At 38.6% G+C, this 20,691-nt stretch overlaps 1 protein-coding gene across 1 annotated transcript; it reads right to left on the bottom strand.

The window, feature by feature from the left end:
* Positions 1–4,915: 4,915 nt before the first annotated feature.
* On the bottom strand, positions 4,916–19,937 carry LOC131856109 (uncharacterized). Its single transcript, XM_059207420.1, has 2 exons — positions 5,438–19,937; positions 4,916–5,340 (listed from the first exon to the last, which is right to left on the bottom strand). The coding sequence occupies exon 1, from the start codon at positions 14,092–14,094 to the stop codon at positions 13,165–13,167; it is 930 nt and encodes a 309-aa protein (XP_059063403.1). The 5' UTR covers positions 14,095–19,937; the 3' UTR covers positions 4,916–5,340; positions 5,438–13,164.
* Between the last annotated feature and the right edge of the window lie 754 nt (positions 19,938–20,691).

Genomic DNA, 20,691 nt, shown 5'->3' with positions numbered 1-20,691 from the left:
TAACAGATATGACCCTTTAGAACACAATATGACCCCTAACGACACCATATGGTCTCCTAAGGGGTTATAGGGTGTTCTAAGGGATCATAGAACACCATATGACCCCTTAAGACACAACAAGACCCCTAACAACACCATATGATGTCCTAAGGGGTCATAAGACCCCTAATGACACAATGTGGGGTCTTAAGGGGTCATAGGACACCATACGACCCATAGCACCATATAGTGTCCCAAGGGGCCATATGGTATCCTAAGGGGTCATAGGACACCATATGACCGGTTAGGACACAATACGACCTCTGACGACACCTAAGGGGTCATATGGTGTCCTAAGGGGTCATAGGACACCATATGACCCCTTAGGACACCATACGATGTCTAATAACACCATATGGTGTCCTAAGGGGTCATAGGACACCATATGACCTGTTAGGACTCAATATGACCCCTAATGACACCTAAGGGGTCATATGGTAAAGTTAGAGGTGAGGATAGGGGTGAGAGAGAGATGGTATTTGGGGAAGAGAGAATTAGAAAGAGTTGGGGGTAATTAGGGGTTGGGAAGAGAGGGGGGATGGGAAAGTATCAACAAAGGGAGAGAGGGAGGGATGAGGAGACAAGTTCAAAGAGAGAGGTCTAGAGAGAAGGTAATTAGGGGAAGGGAAGTGGGGAGAGAGAGGAAGGGAGTATCAACAAAGGAAGAGGGGGGAGAGATGGAGAGAGAGCCCTCTGATTATCCTTTCTCTCCATCTCTTTGTTAATACTTCCCTCTCCCCCTCCGCTCCCCCTAATTGTCCTCTCTCTATCACTCTCTTCACTTCTCTCCACATCTCTCCCTCTCTCCTTTTGTTGATACTTACTATTCTCCCTCTCTTATCCACTAATTACATCCAACTCTCTCTCACATTATTTCTTTCCCTCAATTACCCTCTCTCACCTCTCTCCCCCTATGGGTTTATAGATACTTCCCTCTCCCCCTCTCCCCACCCCCTAATTACTCTCTATCTCTCTCTTCACCTTTGTCCCCATCTCTCTTCTCTCTTTGTCAATACTTTCCCCTCTACCCCTCTCCTTCTACCCCCTAACAATCTCAAACTCTCCCTCTCATTCTCTCTTCACCTTAATCACCCTCTCTCTCTCTCTCTCTCTCTCTCTCTCTCTCTCTCTCTCTCTCTCTCTTCGCCTACCACCCAATTACCTCTATCTCTCTCACACACACTCTCTCTTCTCCCCAATTACTCTCTCCTACTCACCTCTCTCCCCCTCTCTAGATACTTCCCTCTCCCCCTCTCCCCACCCCCTAATTACTCTCTATCTCTCTCTTCACCTTTGTCCCCATCTCTCTTCTCTCTTTGTCAATACTTTCCCCTCTACCCCTCTCCTTCTACCCCCTAACAATCTCAAACTCTCCCTCTCATTCTCTCTTCACCTTAATCACCCTCTCTCTCTCTCTCTCTCTCTCTCTCTCTCTCTCTCTCTCTCTCTCTCTCTCTCTCTCTCTCTCTCTCTCTTCGCCTACCACCCAATTACCTCTATCTCTCTCACACACACTCTCTCTTCTCCCCAATTACTCTCTCCTACTCACCTCTCTCCCCCTCTCCTTTTGTTGATACTTCCCTACTCCTCTCCTTGTCCCCTTTGAATTTTGTTGCTAGAGATGAGAAGGAAATGCAGAGAAACTAGTCTAGATCTTAGGGAAGAGAGAGTGATATAGGGGAGGAATTTATGAAGAGGTAGAAATAAAAGTGTAGAGCTTGAGAGAACGAATGAGGTATTCAATGACAGTTAGAGATATAGTCTAGAGAGGGATGTATAAATATGGACAAAAGAGAAGGAGGAAGCAACAAATAGGTGGAGTGATAGGTTTAGGAGAGAGAGGTGGAGAAAGGAAGAAACATAGATAACATGGTTTATCAAAATTTATTGAACTCAATAAAATTCCTAAATTTTATATTATTAATTACTTATTTAGTTTATTTTGAGATGATTGTTACAAAAAATTCATGCAGTAGGGAAATCATATGAAAAAGTCATGAGCTTTTTATGTTTTAAAAATCATCTCTTTGACCTTGATACCTCTATTTTTTGACAATTTCCTCTTCTTAAGAAACCCATAATTATATAAAGAACATTAATAGCTTATAGTTTTCTCCTTAATCCAATCCTAGAATTGACTAAACTAATTGAATTTTAATTACTCCTCTTTGTCATAAAAAACCCCAATTCCATCTTTCATGAGTTTATTTGAATTACGGTATCCAACTTCATCCTATTCAACCATTGAACACCAACCTCTTTTTATTCTACCAATTTCACCAATTCTTTTTAGTATATAGACCTATTTTTCTTAATTATCTCTTTGGAATTCCTTATCACTGAATCATGTCCCCCATTAACTAGATATTATCTTTTCATCTTCACTTTCATAATATTCTCCTAGGATATGTTTCTATTAATCCAACCCTAGTAACTATTGAAGTTCTTTTTCTCTTTTTTCTTAAGTTTCAACATGACACATTTCTCTTGAGTTTTTCTTTTTTTCCTCCTTTGTATTACTTTTTATTTCCTTTTTGTCAATGAGGATTCTCCTATTATACATTCACTTTCTATATTTGATTTGGTTTCTCCTCTATTTTAGTTATTCATACCTTATTTAGCATCATATGTTACATTTGGACTAGACAATTATTCACTTTCTAATAAATGGTGCCAACACATTATTATAGAGCTATTAAATTTATAAGAATTATAAATACATATGATTTATCACCACAAAATTATATATACAGATTTTTGTCCTTTTTTTATTTTGCACTTATTAGCATAATTTCCTAGTTTACCATAGTTATAATATCTTGGCCTTTTGGTCCTTTGTGTGGTACCTCTATTATTATTGTGGTAGCCTCCCCCACCGTCTCCTCAATAGTTATTGTGGTAACTCATGGAGGGTCATATATCTTGATTTGTAGTACCATATACTATATATTGTTAAGTGGTCTTATACTTTCTCTTAATTAAAGTTCTCGTAGCCATAGGGCAAACAAACATTGAATGCTCTTATAGTTAAACCCTATGTTCTCTCCATACACATCCAAAAAATTCTTTCCTAGTCAATCCATGAACTATTGGTTCATGTTCTTCTTCTTAATGAAGTAACATTGGACACCTATTTGTGTCATCTTTGTTCCACTTTATACTTTACTTAATTTCTCAAGTTCTCTTAGTGTGGCAGCCCTCTTCATGCCTTTGATTATCAAACATTCATTCCTTAGATATTCTTCCCTAATGTAATTTTTAAACCAAAACTTGTACTTCCTCTAGGTGGGGGAGAAGTCTCAAACTTCTCACCTTTCATTATAATTTATAACTTCAATATTACATTTTTGAACCCTAATTAAAATGATCAATTTCATCCTTTCCTACTAAATCATTCTCCCTTATCTTTGCCTATGATTCTATTACAATAATCAATTGTACTGCATCCTTGTATAGAGAGAAAACCTTCTCATCTATTTCTACTATAATATGAGAGCTTAACCCTTAAATAAAACAATCAATTCATTTCTTTTATGTCAAGGTATCTCGTATCTTTCTAACCACACTTTTGAATCATTGTTCATGATATTCTATTGATTCCTCCTTAGTTTTTGTCATCTTCCATATTTTTTTATTTTTTTGTTCATACATTAGGTGAATGGAAATGAGTTAGGGATTATTAATGTGGTGTATCTACTACTAGAAGAAAAAATAGCAAGGGAAATAAGGTGGAAGACTTTCAAGGTTTAAAGATTGGTTTTACCAAATACTTTATACCTTTTGGGTATGATGGTATGAGTAATCCTACAAGTGAGATGGGAAGTGGGATGAGAAAAATGAGTAGGGAAAATAAACAAACCCAAGTTTTTTAGACTTAAAGGAAAAGTGAATCCTCAAATTAGGAATTAAGGATGGTGAATACTCAATGCTAAAGGAGAGAAATCATGGAAATTGTAAATGGAGAATAATTGAGGCTCATGGATTAGTCTTTTAACTTAATAGGTACATAAATACATGGAGATATAAATCCTAGTGCCAAAGGTAAAGTAGTGAGCAAAAAAATAGGAAAATTGATGATAAAGTACATAGGTAATGAGGAGTCTAAATGACTAAAATAATCAAAGGTCTTAAACAAAAATGTAAATGTTTGGTTTCAAGGAATGGAGGGAGAATATTGGCAAGAGGAAACCTTTGAGCCCAATAAAGGCTACCAATTGACACAATCACCTCTAACACTTATAAATTTCTATAGGTTAAGATATTTAGGCATGTGACAAGTATTATGAAAGACAAAATGCTACAACAAGAACATTTTTTGATAAGGAGGTCTATTGAAGGATTTCTTAGATTGGTTATAGATGGTAGCCAAAACATGGTTCTATTAAGAAAGGAAGCACTTGCCTTTGATAAATTTGCACTTCCTAATATAGAACCCAACATCACCTAGAAAGGGGTAAGTCAGATGTCACATAAATATCAGAACAAAAACATAAATTTTTTATCAAATGTCAATAAGAGGCTTCATATTCATAGGTAACAAAATCAAACTAAAAAAAATGAGAAGCACATTAGAGTCCTTTCAATAAGAATGTCATGCAAAGTAAAGGCTCAAAAGGACCAACATCAACAAAAGGTTCCTTGATTTTATCTAAAATTAGAGGTGATGTTTCAAGGTATAAAGAACATGTGTCAAATATTTCTTAAAATCATTGCTGAAAGACTCCTAAGCCTACATTCATATGTGATTTGCAGACGACAAGAGAAAACAGATCCACTCATCCACCTTTGGCTTAATTGACATATTTTTGATAAAGCTAAAGCTGTCCTCTAGGTAGGCAACACAAGCAAGTAGTTCAAGCATGTACATAATGATCAATTGAAAATGTAACGTGATAAAGGTTACCCATGTGATTAAAATATGTATAACCCACATTCTCTAAACCTGCTTGGCTGCAGGCACATTTAACACGAAGTTTAGTTTCAGAATATGTTCTAAATTGCTTCACTAATTCAAATACATTTAGAGAGCATCCTTGAAAAATTCATTTTGTGCATATCCGACAAACATTGCATTCTCTGAGGCCACATTTTTTTGGCATTGTGCCTCGTTTATGTTTCCATATTTGTCTATTAGAGCATTTCCAACGATAATATCTGACAAAAATCCACCTTCCATTAAGCTTTATACATATGAAAAAAGCCCTCTGTCCATTAAGGTTGCGCAGTCTGGCTCTAAATCTGTTGATAGCATTTGGTTGAAAGTTTCTGAAGCCTTTTGAAAAAATCCTTTTTACGTATATCCTGCAAGCATGGCATTTCATGAGACCACAGTTTTAGGCATTTTGCATACATGTATAACAAAGCCGTTGCAACTACAATATCCCATTAAATTCCTTACCTTTCACCTGTGGTGGATGACCAAACCCTGTTCCAAAGCTCCCATTTTGACACAGGCAGGGAGGATGCTAGCAAAGATTGCAGCCGATTAGATCCTCTTGAAGGTTTCTGAAGCTTTTTCAACAAACGCATTCTGTGCATATCCTGCAATCGTAGCATTCAAAGAGACCAGGGTTCTGTGCATATCCCACAAACAGTTCAGATGCGTTGTCTTTTCTTCCAATTTTGCACACATGTCTAGCAGAGCATATCCTGAGGATCGCCCATACCCTGTTCCAAAGCTGCCATTTTTGGCACAGGCCAGGAGTACGCATAAAACGGTTCGGTCTGGAAAGTTGTTTGTCGCGTATGAACATAATATGGGCGGCAAGATAAAACCATTCAAAAAAATTTAAAATTTACACAGGCTCGAAAGCCAATGGAAACGGAGCTTGTGAACGGCAAATGGGATGGTTGAAGAGGGCCCACCAGCCACCTAAGCACTGTCAACACTTAGTGTGTGCTGTTTAGGCCATCCCGGTGTATCAAGGGATATGAACGGAGAGACGGAATTCTTCCATTGTTTGTGCTGGTTACTCCTCACTTGGTGCGACCTGTAGCAGAGCTAAAGGGTGGAGTGCATCAGCATCTTCAGTTTGAGCTGAGTTTCTGAGTTAGGTGTATAGTCTGGATTGCCGACTTCTAATGCCAAGACCCAATTGTTGTAAAATATCAGCAGCGAGTTAATGAAATTACTGGTGACAACTGTGTAAGGTCAGAGACAGCTATTATTCTGATTTCAGTTCATATTGCTCCTGATTACTTAGTTTCCAGCATAGACTGTTATTATTCTGTTTGCAAAACATATTAAACAAATGGATTTTAGGCTTCATGTAAATTGTTTGTAAAAATTGTTGGGAAATACCTTGAAAATGTCTGATAGAAATCAGTGAGGATTATTTCAGTGGTATTGGAGCCAGAATTACTATGGGGTACTTAGATTGATCACAGGAATGGAAGAAAAGGACAATGAAATTGCAGCTTAAAAAATCGCTAGATGGTACAAAAGTTTTCAAAAGTATAAGGATCTTTTAACTTTTTGAAGAATATCTAAGTCTGATGGGAAATATTATATCCCTGAATGAGGAGATTATTTGAGTTTTTGATAAATACTCAGATGAAGCTGAGGATGTCAAAGCCACCGAATCTTTTCCCAGGTACTACATAAAGAAAAGGAAAGAAGAAATGAATTCTGAATCAGAATCTCAATCAAAGTCAAAAGAAGGTCAAATTGTGTCTAGTCAAGAGGGAGTTGATGCTTGTGAAGATGGAAAGGTTGAAAGGCTTGAGGATTTTACAAAAGACATAGGTTCTAAGTATGATGAATTAAAGTATCTTAAAGACAAGTTGGATGGAGAAATTGAAATGAATGAGCAGAGTAAAGAATGGAAGCCAGTAGTACCATTCTTGAAAGAAGAAAACTCAGAAGTCACCATTGAGGAAAGGATGGAGAAGAAAGGGGAATCACTTGCTTGTGACTCGCAGCCTACAAATGATCATGGAAAAGACAAAATTCAGTCCAAATGTCTAGAAGTTTAAACTCCTAGCCGAACATGTGGAAGCCTTGCAGAGGATGCAACCATGTTCACAAGTTTACTTCAGCCATATAAGGATATGGACAAGCAAGAATCAACCCAATTTTCAGATTCCAGCTACAAGCAAGGTATGACAGCCCATAGTGAGATTGATTTCCCTTGCTTCGTATACATGATGACATTGGAGGAATACTTGTTAAGATCATATGAGGCATATTGTCTTAGAGAGATGATTGTAGAGACACAGAAATTGCCTAACAAGAAGGTCCTACAATTTGATGATGTTTCGTTTGTCATGGATACTTCATCAAGGAGTTGGTTGGAGGCAAAAAACCATAACAGCTAAAGAGGTGCAGGTATGGATCAGTTTAATGACAACTAAGGCAGCTAGGAGAATATGTGACTTTGAGCTGGACACACCCCATAGACCAGCACTTATGAAGAAGTAACCTACCTTGGAAGAAGATGCCATAAAGGACAACAAAGACACTTTGAAGGGACATGAACATGATTCTAATTTTCTGAGTTTGACCAGTAGTCCTTTGTCACCTCACGAGCCTTGCATTGAGGACACTCAACAGTGGATTGATAAGTATGAGGTGAAAGTTGAAAATTTAGATTGCTGATTATAATTAGTTTCTGGATTCAACTGTGTGAGAACTTTTGCATCAATGTTTCAGGTCACACTCCGTGGATGATGGTTCACAGAGTGTGACCCAAAACATTGATGCAAAAGTTCTCACACAGTTGAATCCAAAATATAATTATAATCAGTAAAAAGGACTGTGCAAAGCTGATAGATCTAATTTAGATTGCTCACAGTCAGATTTTGTATCAGCAGTTGAAGAAGGGCATGAGGTAAATGTTTCTACTCACTATTATGATGGTAATCCTTTGATTGAGCATGATGTTGGCCTAACTTCAAAACGTGAATTTTGTGGGAAAGATGTTATGAAGGAAGTTTTTTTTGAATGGCAAGATAATGAAGACAAATCAGAACATTTGTTTGAAGACGCTATACTTCAAGAGTCACATCACTTGGAAGGTCAATTGAGGGTAAACGAAGACATGATTATTGCAGCCCTAACTTCATTTGATGATACTCAAGATGCTGGCTGATTATTGTTGGAAGGCTCAAGGGGGACACCAAGGCCTATTAGGAGAACTATCTCTTGCACCCTTACAAGTACTCAAAGAAGCTTTGGTTGTGATGAAATTAAATCATTTACACCTACTTTTGGATAGAGATCATCTCCTCCAGCTTAATGAGATATATTTTGATGCATTAGGAGGAAAAAAGATGATATTGATAAGCTTACCTGTGAGCTTATGGTTAATATGGATTCCTTGAAGAGTACACAAACGGCCCTTCAAGAATTTGTGGTACTCCAATGTGAAGTTTTTAGAAGAGAAGATGAAGATATAACTTGCAGCCATGAGACAGGAGTTGTGACAGGTGGTGAATTTGATTTTCAGTTGGAGACATCTCTTGAATCAGTGATAGGTGGTGAATTTGATTTTCAGTTGGAGACATCTCTTGAATCAGCACTTGTTGATGACCATCCTCTCATAAAAGGAGAGGTGACTAAGATCTATAAGGACATCACACAAAGGAATGAGAAAAGGACTGATTTCCTGATTTGGAACAGCAGTCCCTTACCTATGAAGAATTATGAGTTAACAGCCCTTACACGTGAAGATAAAATGTTATGGAGTCTTCCAATGTTAGCACTCAAGATTTGAGAGTCAAACACGAGGCATTTGTTATGGATCCAAGCCACAAGAGGTCTGAGTTTGTATACTATAGCATGAAAGATGTAAAAAAGACGAAAAGCATGTGTGATGGATGGCTACGAAGAGATAGTGAGTTAAAGTTGTTGAGTTCCCAAGCAAGACAACGCAGAGAAGCCTATCTCCGATCGCTATTTCTTCCAAGGGCAGAAGATATGGAGATGGAGCATACAGAGGATGGTCCTTTTGAGTTGAGCAAGCAAGAAGAACATTCATATTTGTGTGGACATGGAAAGTCAAAGAGGTATGGTCCGAAAATTTCTGTTTGTATACATCATGAGGACCAGGAGTTACTTCCTTTGGAGAACCCATTGAAGGCTCAAATCATAGAGGAAGAAAGGACACTTGGTAGATCAGCCACTAGTGTTAAACCTACACATGTAGAGGGAGGCAAAAGTGATTTGATTGGGCTCTTGGCCATTCGTGGAAAGTTTGAGGAGTTATCTCTTCTAGAGGCTCACATGGTAAAGCTTACATTTTTTGGACCAGCCTATGAAAGAGCGTACATGGATGGGGTCATTGGTGATTCAGCTTTATTTAAGCATGTGGATACTCCTGGAAAAACTACAGTTACACTTCTACCTCATGATACATTATTGGAGTATGGAACTGTTCTATTTTTACATTATTGGAGTATGGAGCTGTTCTATTTTTACATTATTGGAGTATGGAGCTGTTCTTCATGATGAGTGGCATTTACTTGGTGTGGATAAGTTTCAGCTAGGCCTTGGTACATCGCATGATGAAACCACAAAGATTTCAAGTTGTCTTTTGGGGACAGCAGCTGATTGGAGGAGTTGGAGAGGATTGTGTCATCTTTCTACTATTGGAGGTTCGGCTTATTGATGAACTCCCATCATCCTTTGTCATTGAAGGTACTTATTGCTTCACTTGGAGTAAGGTTCTCAGTCGGATAGATGCTGTCCTGATTCATAACAGCAACATATGGTGTATTGTCATGACTGATTATGGCACTTAGGATGATCATTGTTCACACCCTTGAGAATTCATACAGTTTTAGATGGACATTGGGTGTTGGTGGCATGATAAAAAACATCTATCCCTCCACCTTTTTTGTTGGTGTGAGAGTGTGATGATTTGGGATCCATTAATCAGCTTAATAGTGGGAATGCTCAAGGATAATGGAGTTGCAGACTTTAGCACTGCTGGTTGCAGCAGTGTAGGGCAGCAGAGTGGTGTAGCGTTTTTCATATTGCTAGTTGCAGCAAAGAATTGCTCGAGGACAAGCAATGTTTGGGCCGGAAGGATTATAATGTCCCCAATTTTTAAGGCGACAATTAATTAAATTGATTTTTATTAAGTTATCAAAAAGAAGAATTAAATATTCAAATGATGACTTTATACTGATTAATTTAATTAAATAACAATAAAATAATAAAATATTATTATAAGGTCAGTTTATTAAATAAAGTTCTCCACTCAGCCTAATCTTCTAGATGTTTCCAAGAGGGCTTTATAAGGAAGTCCTGGGCTTTATAAGGGTATGCTTTTGGATTTTGATAAACGATTTATGATTTCTAGAGATGAAAACCTTCAGAAGTTGACAAAAGGGTTGGACGAAAACCTGACTCTTTCCGAGAGTGGATTAGTGATGGACTTCACAGCTGAGCCAAATTTGTAAAATCTCCAGTGGAGACAAATTTGCAGAATATAAAGATATTTGCCAAATGAGGTATTTGACATCCGATTTGAGGGAAAACAAAGATTACTTTATTCTGAGTATAATGATATATTTTTTATGTGAGATTCATTGTGTTATCTGCTAAATAAATAAATGAGTCGATATAAAAGTTGAACAATTTATCTTTGCCGAGTCTAGCCATGAAGCTTTGCAGGAGATTGGATGTAAATATTTTATTTGACTTTCCTACCGAGAGGTTATTAAATCGGGCTCTCCAAATATTAACAAATGATTTAAGTGTTCGACGACGATACTATTATTCCTATGTCAAGAGAAAGGCTTGGAAATAATGAGTTTTGAAATAGCCGTGGATAGTTATTTGGGGCCGAAACTAAACAAAGGTTGGCAAATCGGATTCATGTCTGGTTATTTGATTAATATTGCAATTGAATTGCACAGAATATCATTCTCAATATTTGGCATCAAAGGTCATGATTTTGCATAGCGTGACCAAGGAGTCTTAACATTATTGGCTATCCATAAGTGTGCTGAAGCACTCACAATTTCATCTGTTCATGGGTTCTCTTGAAGCCGTTAATTCCTTGATTGATTACTGTTTGATGTTCTGGAGTTTGTTGTGAACCGGAATCATGTTAGCAATTTTCAGGAGCTGTTTATATACTTCTTCATGTGGTTTGGCTGCAAGGTGTATCAATGGAACTGAACGGAGAGACGGGATTCTTTCATTATTTGTGCTGGTTACTCCTCACTTGGTGTGACCTGCAGCAGGGCTAACGGGTGGAGTGCATCAGCATCTTATCCGCATCTTCAGTTTGAACTGAGTTCCTGACTTGGGTGTATAGTCTGGATTGGCGACTTCCAATGCCAATACCCAATCGTTGTAAACTTACTGGTGACAACTGTGTAAGGTCAGAGATAGCTATTAATCAGATTTCAGTTCATATTGCTCCTGATTAATTAATTTCCAGCATACAATGTTATTATTGTTAGGATGAAGAAACGAATTAAAACAACAGATAAACAGAATTAAAAAAACACAACACATACAATGAGAACACACAGATTTATCGTGGTTCGGCAATTGCCTACATCCACACTTGAAGCAGGGGAATCAATCTATTAATCACCAATCTGGTTTACATATCCACAACTGCAATCAGCTCCAGAAAATTAACCTCTACAAATGAATTACAATCAGCTCTTAAAGAGCTTGCAAAGAGAATATGAATAGCCAAGAGTTTTGGCGGCAAAAGGAAGGAGTCCGTTGGACTTCACTTCCAACAATCTCCCATTGAAGGCCAACGAACTACTGCAACAAGTAGATTCCCCCACTCAGTCCTGCTATCAGTTATTGGAAAAGCCAAGAGAAGCTCGGCAGAAATCGAACTTCTCCCACTTAACTACTTTAGTGAGCACATCAACTGGATTCATGTCGGTATGAATTTTATCTACATGAAACTTGCCTTCTTCAACCATATGGCAAACATAATGACTGCGAACATCAACATGTTTTGACCGCGGCTGAGATATCTGATGTTTAGTCACAAAAATGGCACTGTTGTTATCACAAAACAAATCTGATTGCTTCAACACCAACTCGCTGAACAAGAGTTGCAACCATACCATCTCTTTTGCTCCCTCAGAAAGAGCTATGTATTCAGCCTCCGCGGTTGATTGAGCAACTATATTTTGCAATTTTGAGGTCCAACTAATCACTGCCCCGGCAAATGTGAAAGCATAACCTGACGTAGACTTTCTTTTGTCTAAGTCACCGGCAAAATCAGAATCGGTAAACCCTTGCAAAACTGCCTTGTGCTTTCCAAACCATAAACAAAAATCAGAAGTACCTTTGAGATACCGCAAGATATACTTAACCACCTCCCAATGTGATTTTCCCGGATTAGCCATAAATCTGCTCACCAATCCCACGGCATGAGCAATGTCCGATCGAGTAGACACCATAGCATACATGAGACTTCCAACTGCAGATTTGTATGGAATTTTATCCATAAACTCCTTATCTTCTTGTGTTTTTGGACACAATTGAGAAGACAACTGAAAATGAGAGGCTAAGGGTACACAAATAGACTTAACATCCGCCATACCAAATTTGTCCAAGACTTTTTTAATGTAGTCTTGCGAGATAGTTTGAGTTCTTTCTTTTTCCTATCCCGAAAAATAGTCATTCCTAGGATCTTCTTTGCTGCCCCTAAAATCTTTCATGGCCAATTCCTTTGCTAAGTGAGTTTTAAGTTCACTCACAATCCTCATGCTTGTGTCGGCCACTAGCATATCATCCACATAAAGGAGAAGAATGACAAATTCGCCATTAGGAAGCTTCTTGTAATAGATACAAGGATCAGACTCGCTGCGAGTAAACTTGTGATCAATCATGAATTTGTCAAATTTAAGATACCACTGTCAGGGGGCTTGCTTAAGCCCATACAAACTGCGTTTCAATCTGCAATAAAGATGTTCCTGCCCCTTTTTAATGAACCCTTCCGGCTGATGCATAAATAGTTCCTCATCAAGATCGCCATGGAGAAATGTCGTCTTCACATCCAGCTGTTCAAGTTCAAGATCCCAGGCTGCAACTAAGCCCAATACTGCTCGGATGGTAGTCATTTTAACTACTGCCGAGAAAATTTCTTTGAAGTCGAGGTCTTGCTACTGAGCATATCCCTTTACAACCAGTCTTGCTCAAAATCTTTTGTGACCATCGGCTTCATCTTTTAGTCTATACACCCATTTATTTCTTAATGCCTTCCTGTCAGGCAGAAGTGGCACCAAATCCCATGTCTGATTTCTCACTAGTGCGTCCATTTCTTCGCACATTGCAGCGTGCCAGTTATCACGGTCTGCAATTTTACAAGCTTCTTTGTATGTTGCAGGCTCTGTTTGATCAGAGATGAGCAAAGAAGGTTCAGCCTCTTCACAAAACAGTAAATCATAATCGAAGAACTTTGTAGGAGGTCGCCTCTGTCTGGTTGATTTCCTCAATTGACTCTTTGTTTCAGTAGTAGAGTCATTCAATTTTTGTAATCCTTGTTTATGTAAATTAACATCACTCCCACTGTTAATTTGTCTGCTAATATTCCTGTTTGTTTTCCTATCTGCAGGGTATGCGAAATCCTGTGGATTTTTATCCTTGTTTAATGCAGGCACGTCATGGGAGGAGGAACCCGCAGCAATATTTTGCACTACTTGCGTTCTGCATGTGTGCAAGGAGCTGGGTGTCACGACAGAATTGTCCACGGCCTGGGGTTGTCGGGAGTGCAGAGAGTGGGGAGTCGTGATGGCATCCTCCACAGTCTGCGCTGGAGGGTGACTCCACGGTGGGACTGCAGAGGTGGAGCCTGCAGGGACCCCGTGGAGTGGACTGTAGGGAGCCCGCGGGAGAGGTGAGGAGACTGCGAGAGACTCACGGGGAAGACCACAAGGGGCCTGCGGAGGAGTGGAGGAAGCTGCGCGGTGTGGGGACTGCGGTGGATGTGTTGCATTAGAAAGCTCCGCAGCATGCCGTGAGGAATGTGGGGAGTGTGGAGCAAGGTGTGCAAGATGCAGTGGAGAATGTCCAACAATTTGGTGATGATGTGAGCCAAAGTGCTCACCGTATGGATGTTCTTCCATATGAGTGTTAGTTTGAAGAGGATGTGCTCTGTTTTGCAGACCCCCAAATTCTGAATTAAATGAAGACCAAACTTTTTCAACACTCCTTCATTCTCAGTCTGAGAATTATATTCAACAGAGGTAGACGTCATAGGAGCTCCCACTGAATGAGAGACCGAAGGCAGAGCGCTAGTAGTCAAATTCTGAAACAAAGACATAGGGACATATTCTGTCTCTAATTTATTTAAATCTTGTAGTGCAGGAAAGAAGGTTTCATGGAGAACTACATCCCTGCTGCGAACAATCTTTTTGTGAACTGGATCCCACAATTTGAAACCAAATTGCTCTTCTCCATACCCCACAAAAATACATTTCAGCGACTTTGGATCCAATTTCGTTCACTTTTCCTTGGGTATATGCGAGAAGGCTTCGCATCCAAACACATGAAGATGCGAGTATGAAATCCTCTTCCCTTGCCATTCCTCTTCCGAAATACCAAAATCCAATTTAGATGATGGACTTCAGTTGATTAAATACACTGCTGTGTTACACGCTTCTGCCCAAAATTTCTTGCCTAAACCTGCATTAGACAACATACATCGTGCCTTTTCAAGAATTGTTCTATTTATCCTCTCGGTTGCACCGTTTTCTTGAGGAGTGAAAGGAACAACCTTGATTCTTCTAATCCCATTATCAGCACAAAAATCATCAAATTCATGTGAACAAAATTCCCCACCGTTATCGGTTTGTAAGCATTTAATCTTATGCCCAATCTGATTTTCAACTAAAGCCTTGAAAATTTTAAATTTTGAAAGTACTTCAGATTTCCTAGAAAGCATATAAATCCATACTTTTCTTGTACAATCATCAAGAAAAGTTACAAAATAGTTAGCTCCTCCAATGGAGGTTACCTCGGTAGGCCCAAAAACATCCGAGTATACAAGCTCCAGCGGTGTTGTCTTTGTGTCATGCCCACCTTTCAAAAAACTGACTCTCTTTTGTTTGCCATAAAGGCAATGTTCACAAAAGGCTAAGTCCACAAGTTTGAGGCCCGGTAGCTGATTTCTTGTATGCATAACATGGAGTCCTTTCTTGTTAATATGGCCAAGTCTTTGATGCCAAAGATCCGCTTTGCTGTCCTCAATCACCATTGCAGCTCCCACTTCACCATGAGTCTTAAATATGTATAGACTTCCCACTTTATTACCATTTGCAATCAGCATGGTACCATGAGTTACCTTCCATGTATCTGGGAGAAAATTTACATTTAGACCTTGGTCAAAGAGCTGTCCAACGAATATCAAATTCCGCTTCAATTTTGGGACATGGTGAACATCTTTGAGCAGCCATGTTTTACCACCTTCTAATGGCAGCAATACATCCCCTTTGACTGTAATTTCACAAGCTTTGTTATCTCCTAAGAAAACATTGCCAAAATGACCTTCATGGTAGTTAATGAATGCTTCAAGACATGAGGTAGCATGATAGGAGGCACCGGAATCAAGAACCCATGAATCTGAAATAGTGTCGGTTGTTGAAAGGATTAATACACTATCATCTTTATCATAAACTGTATTTGCTTCGCTGTCTCGCACCCTCTCTTGTGCCCTTTTGAAATTTCTACAATCTTTCTTCACATGACCAGCTTTGCCACAAAACCAACATTCACCATTTCTGTTTCTAGACTTCGATCTCTTTGCTGATTTCGAACGTCTATGGTAATTATTTCTGCCTCTATTATGACTTCTACCTCTATTTTCATTGCTGACCACCGTTAAGACTTCACCGGATGAAGGTTCATCAATCTTTCTTCTCAAATCCTCGCTAAGAAGAGTAGCTGCTACATCATTAAAAACCAACTTATTTTTACCAGATATAGATGTGCTAACTTCTGTTACAACGCCATCCCAGTTGCTTGGCAAAGAACATAATCATAGAACAGCCTTGCTTTCATCATCTTGTGTCATCCCCACCGAAGTCGCTTGACTAATCAATGTATCGAATTCATTGATGTGGTTTGCCATAGCACAACCTTCCTTCATTTACAGTTTGTACAAGCGCTTCATAATAAAAACTTTATTTGCAGTCGATGTCATTTCATACATGGCTGTGAGTCTATCCCATACATCTTTTGTTGTTGCATTACCCGTGACATTAAAGAGAACATTATTGGACAGCGAGAGAAAAATTGTCGCTATCGCCTTCTTGTCCAATTTTTCCCATTCTTCATCAGCCATCCCAGCTAGTTTCTTTGCTTTCCCTTCAAGCGCAAGTGAAAGGTCTTGCTTTATCAGCAAAGACTCCATCTGCACCTTCCATAACCTGAAGCTCTGACCGGAGAACTTCTCTCTCTTCGATTCTTCCATGATTTTGGAATTCAAACACCAAAATCTAAACAGCGATCTAACCTCACTCTGATACCAATTGTTAGGATGAAGAAACGAATTAAAACAGCAAATAAACAGAATTAAAAACACACAACACAGACAATGAGAACACACAGATTTATCGTGGTTCGGCAATTGCCTACATCCACACTTGAAGCAGGGGAATCAATCTATTAATCACCAATCTAGTTTACATATATACAACTGCAATCAGCTCCAGAAAATTAACCTCTACAAATGAATTACAATCAGCTCTTAAAGAGCTTGCAAAGAGAATATGAATAGCCAAGAGTTTTGGCGGCAAAAGGAAGGAGTCCGTTGGACTTCACTTCCAACAATTATTCTGTTTCCAAAAATATTGGATGAATGGGTTTTAGGCTTCATGTAAATTGTTTGTAAAGATATTGGCAAATAACTTGAAAATGTCTGGTAGAAATCAGTAAGGATTCTTTCATTCTTGATTACAATGATGTCATTTCATCACTCTCTCTTATTTATGGAAAATGGGGTGGAATCGCTTCCTCAACAATGAATTGAATTCGTATGACTCGGACACCATTTCTACTTAATGAATCTAAAAAATAAAGAGCATAGCTTTCATACCAATTAAGAGCATGCCCAACAAGTTTTAATATCAAAAAAAGAAAAAATTTCTAAATCAAAATAAACTTCCATTCGGGACACTCACTGATCCAAATTTGCTATACTTACCTCTCCACCATACAGTTGGCTATCTATCTTAGCCCAAAGTTTAAATAATTTATTAGATTTTGAAGTTTCTTCGTTCTCTATAATAATTTTCAAATAGACCCTCTTCTCGGTGCACCCCAGGGACATCTATCATGGCTATCAAATAAAATATCATGCTCACCTGAATCATGTCCAGGTCACTGTATGGATTTTACTCTATGTATGTTGTTCTCAATAGGATTTCTCAATTAATATATTTTTGACACTACACTAAAGGTCAAAAAATTCATGGATAAACAAGTGATCATCCAGTCATTAGAATATCAGTTGAGCTATTTGGCTGGAGAGAGAAGAAACAGACTGACACTATTTCATGTTGTTTTAGGACCAAGGATTAAGCAAAGGAGCGTTCCAAACAAGACAACAGTTCATGAGAAGGTTCTAGTGCAAATGAAATAAAGCAACGACGAATGCAATTAAGATGTTGACTATTCCAGGAGTATGGAGACATTATGGATGTTGCAATTTTACGATATATATATAACAGAGATGAACAAAGCCTTGAAAAAGTTTTGGAACATTGTGCACTAGATTAAGCTACCAAAGTTGCGGGGTCTTCCATTTTCAATGTTACAAAAGTATATGGAGAGTATTCCATTAAAGACAGAAGTTATATATGAGTGTGGCAAAGGGAATGTATAAGACATCACATGTAGAGCTCAAAATGAAAGCAAACGACAACAATCTTTAAAAACTATTCATTAGAATTTATGAATTATTTGATTGTCTATGAAGTTTCTCTTCACATACCTGCTCTGCCCCACGAGCTGCTCAATTCTACTATATAGTCACCGTACTATATAGAAAGGATGAGTAATGGATTAGCTTCAATGACCTGTGAGCACCCATGTATGATACCTAAACAGGTCTTGGTTTTTCCTATTCATTCTTATGTGAGGAGAATGGAACAGATATTGAAACTTATACATCTATAGAAGAGAAAAGGAGGAATAAATTTAGGTTCCTTGATAAACCACATCCTCAGATTTCTTTGAAACTCAACTAGATAACAAAAATAATTAGCAAAACTCAACTAGATCACAAAAATAATCAGCAAAGCTCAACTAGATCAGAAACTAGCGAAAATCAACACTCAACATTGACCTTACAACTTTTCTTAAAGGCACAGACTACAGCGTCAAAATACTCTCAATTAATATCAAACAAAATTGTGTGCAGAAGTATAGCAATGCAAAGGCTTACACAAATTGTCAGATAGACAACCTTGCAATAAATATCAGAAACCGTTAAAAGAATTCATAATGTCACTCACCCACAACGCAGAGAGATATTATATGTTCTGTCTCATTTAAAGAATTGAGGAACGAGTGGAAGCAGCAAGACTCTTTATCCGTCACCAACGAAGAGAAAAGGTTCAGAGCTTGAACTACTAAGATGGGGAATTCATACAATTGGCCTCGCCATTCTTGTACTTGGAGTTGGGAGATATCAATTTCCACAATTGAGCTTTCTACAGGTAAGCCCAAACCACTGCAAGGGCCTCTAAATTGTGATGCATTCTCACAAATCAGTTCTCTTGAAGGTGGGCCTTGTTCGATACCAGATAAGGCAAGCTCTGTTGCAGATGGGTTCTCTTTAAAAATTCCCAAGGAATGAGACCTGTTGAACATTAGACATTGCATTGATGATGCTTTTATACCTAAATCTCAAATGGTTCAGGATTTTCCTTATGAGTTTCATGACATCTATTAGAAATGGGACTTTGGTAGCTTTTGGGTTTCTTGCGTGAGTCCTACATATGATTTAAAATTGCTTTGAGGCAACCACATATTTCAAATTCCTCGTTTCTTCATCGATACTACATTGCTGCAATTGCATTCCATCGTTTCGTCCTCCGAAATTGAGCAATGCAATAGGTTCTCCATGGAGCTTATACTTTTGCAGCCTGTATAGCTGTTATGAAATTTCTCATCATAGCCTGCTTGTTTCTGCCCATCCTCCTCCCTTTCACATAAATTCCCACCTTCGAACAATTTCCATTGAAAAACTTTGCAATGCCTGTAACTGGGAGCTCAAAGCATCGTGCGGGTTGCATGAAATTGTATCTATATCACTAGTAATAATTTGCAATGAGAAGAAAATGTTGAGAGCTTGAATTTCTGAGATGAGAGAATTTATGCAATTGGTCTCACCATTCTAGGACTCGGACTTGGAGAGATCAACTTCCACAATTGAGCTTTCAACTAGCAAGCCAAAACAATTGCTTGTCTTGTAACCCTTTTCAGATCTGCTCCTCCCAGGGTTTCACCGCTGCCCAACGCGTCCGTGTCGGCCACTTAAATCAGCCTTCCGAAATTGTACCCCCGTGAAAAAGAGAGGTCTAACTTGGCTAAGTCTTCCCATGGCGGTTCCCAAGCTGTAGGGCGGAGAAGGGGAGTGGATGAGTCAAGCAAGAAACCCAAAAGCTACTAGAGCCTGGTTTTAATTGATGCAATTCCTGAGTGTAAAATTAACATTCATGCAATGTGTTGTGTTAAGAGGCCTAGTGGAAATTTTAAAGAGAACCCATCTCAGCAGAGCTTGCCTTATTTACATTGCAGAAGACCCACAGAGAGCCGTTGTAGGTTGGAACCCATCTCAGCAGAGCTTGCCTTATTTACACTGCAGAAAACCCACAGAGAGCCGTTGTAGGTTGAAGTTGCTATAAATTTGCTGTAGAAAATTTGGTCGTTGCTTCTTCGAGGTTCTCTCTTGCAAAAACCTCTTTTCTATCTTATAGAGAGAAAAATATGGGAGTATTATTGCAAAAGTTTATCATAATTAAAACTCTAAGGGCTTCGGCCCTAGCTCACCCGGTCGTGGATCGCAACTTAAGGCGTGCGTATGCTCCCCATGGTCTTGAGTTCGAGTCCCCGGCTATGTTAACTCTGTGTGTGTTGCTACCTTGTGAGTGGGTTGTACACATTGGGGGATTTGTCTTGCTTCGGCAAGGACACCTCCAGATTCCACGATAGTGAATATAAAAAATTAAAACTCTAGTATCACAAAGCATTTTGGAAATGGATAGCTTAAAATATTTTAAGATAGAAGATTAAGATTTAATTCATTATTCAAATTTTTGTATATCTTAGAGCTTGAGTATCAAGCTTATTTTAAATTTTTCATTAAGATATTTCATGATGCATTGAAGTGAGGAATATGTAATTGTGGAGGTAGTGTGAATGTGTGAAGAAAAGTGTAGTGTAAATGCTTTGGAATGGGATAGTGGGGAAGGTATGAGTGGAGGTGGTAGAGAAATAGGATGTAAAGAGATGATGGAGTAGGTTGTGTATGGAAAGTAGGGTATAAACATAATTAATGTGAGGTGATTAAGGATGGAGGGTTAGGAATTTATTAATGTAGGAGTGGAGATGGATGTTGAAATGGAAAGGTTTATAGTTGGGTTTGGAAAGAGGGAATAGAGGAAGAATTTAGGGAATGTAAGAGAGGGGGGAATCATTAGGAATATTATATTTATCAG

The sequence above is a fragment of the Cryptomeria japonica genome, chromosome 6, assembly GCF_030272615.1.
Source record: "Cryptomeria japonica chromosome 6, Sugi_1.0, whole genome shotgun sequence".
In the NCBI taxonomy this organism is placed as follows: Eukaryota; Viridiplantae; Streptophyta; class Pinopsida; order Cupressales; family Cupressaceae; genus Cryptomeria; species Cryptomeria japonica.
The sequence above is the reverse complement of the archived record's forward strand: the minus strand, read 5'-3'. Positions and strand labels throughout refer to the sequence as shown.

What these genes read in the sequence shown, in the direction of transcription:
- LOC131856109 (XM_059207420.1), bottom strand. Translation starts at nt 14,094, where the DNA reads ATGGAAGAACATCCATACGGTGAGCACTTTGGCTCACATCATCACCAA.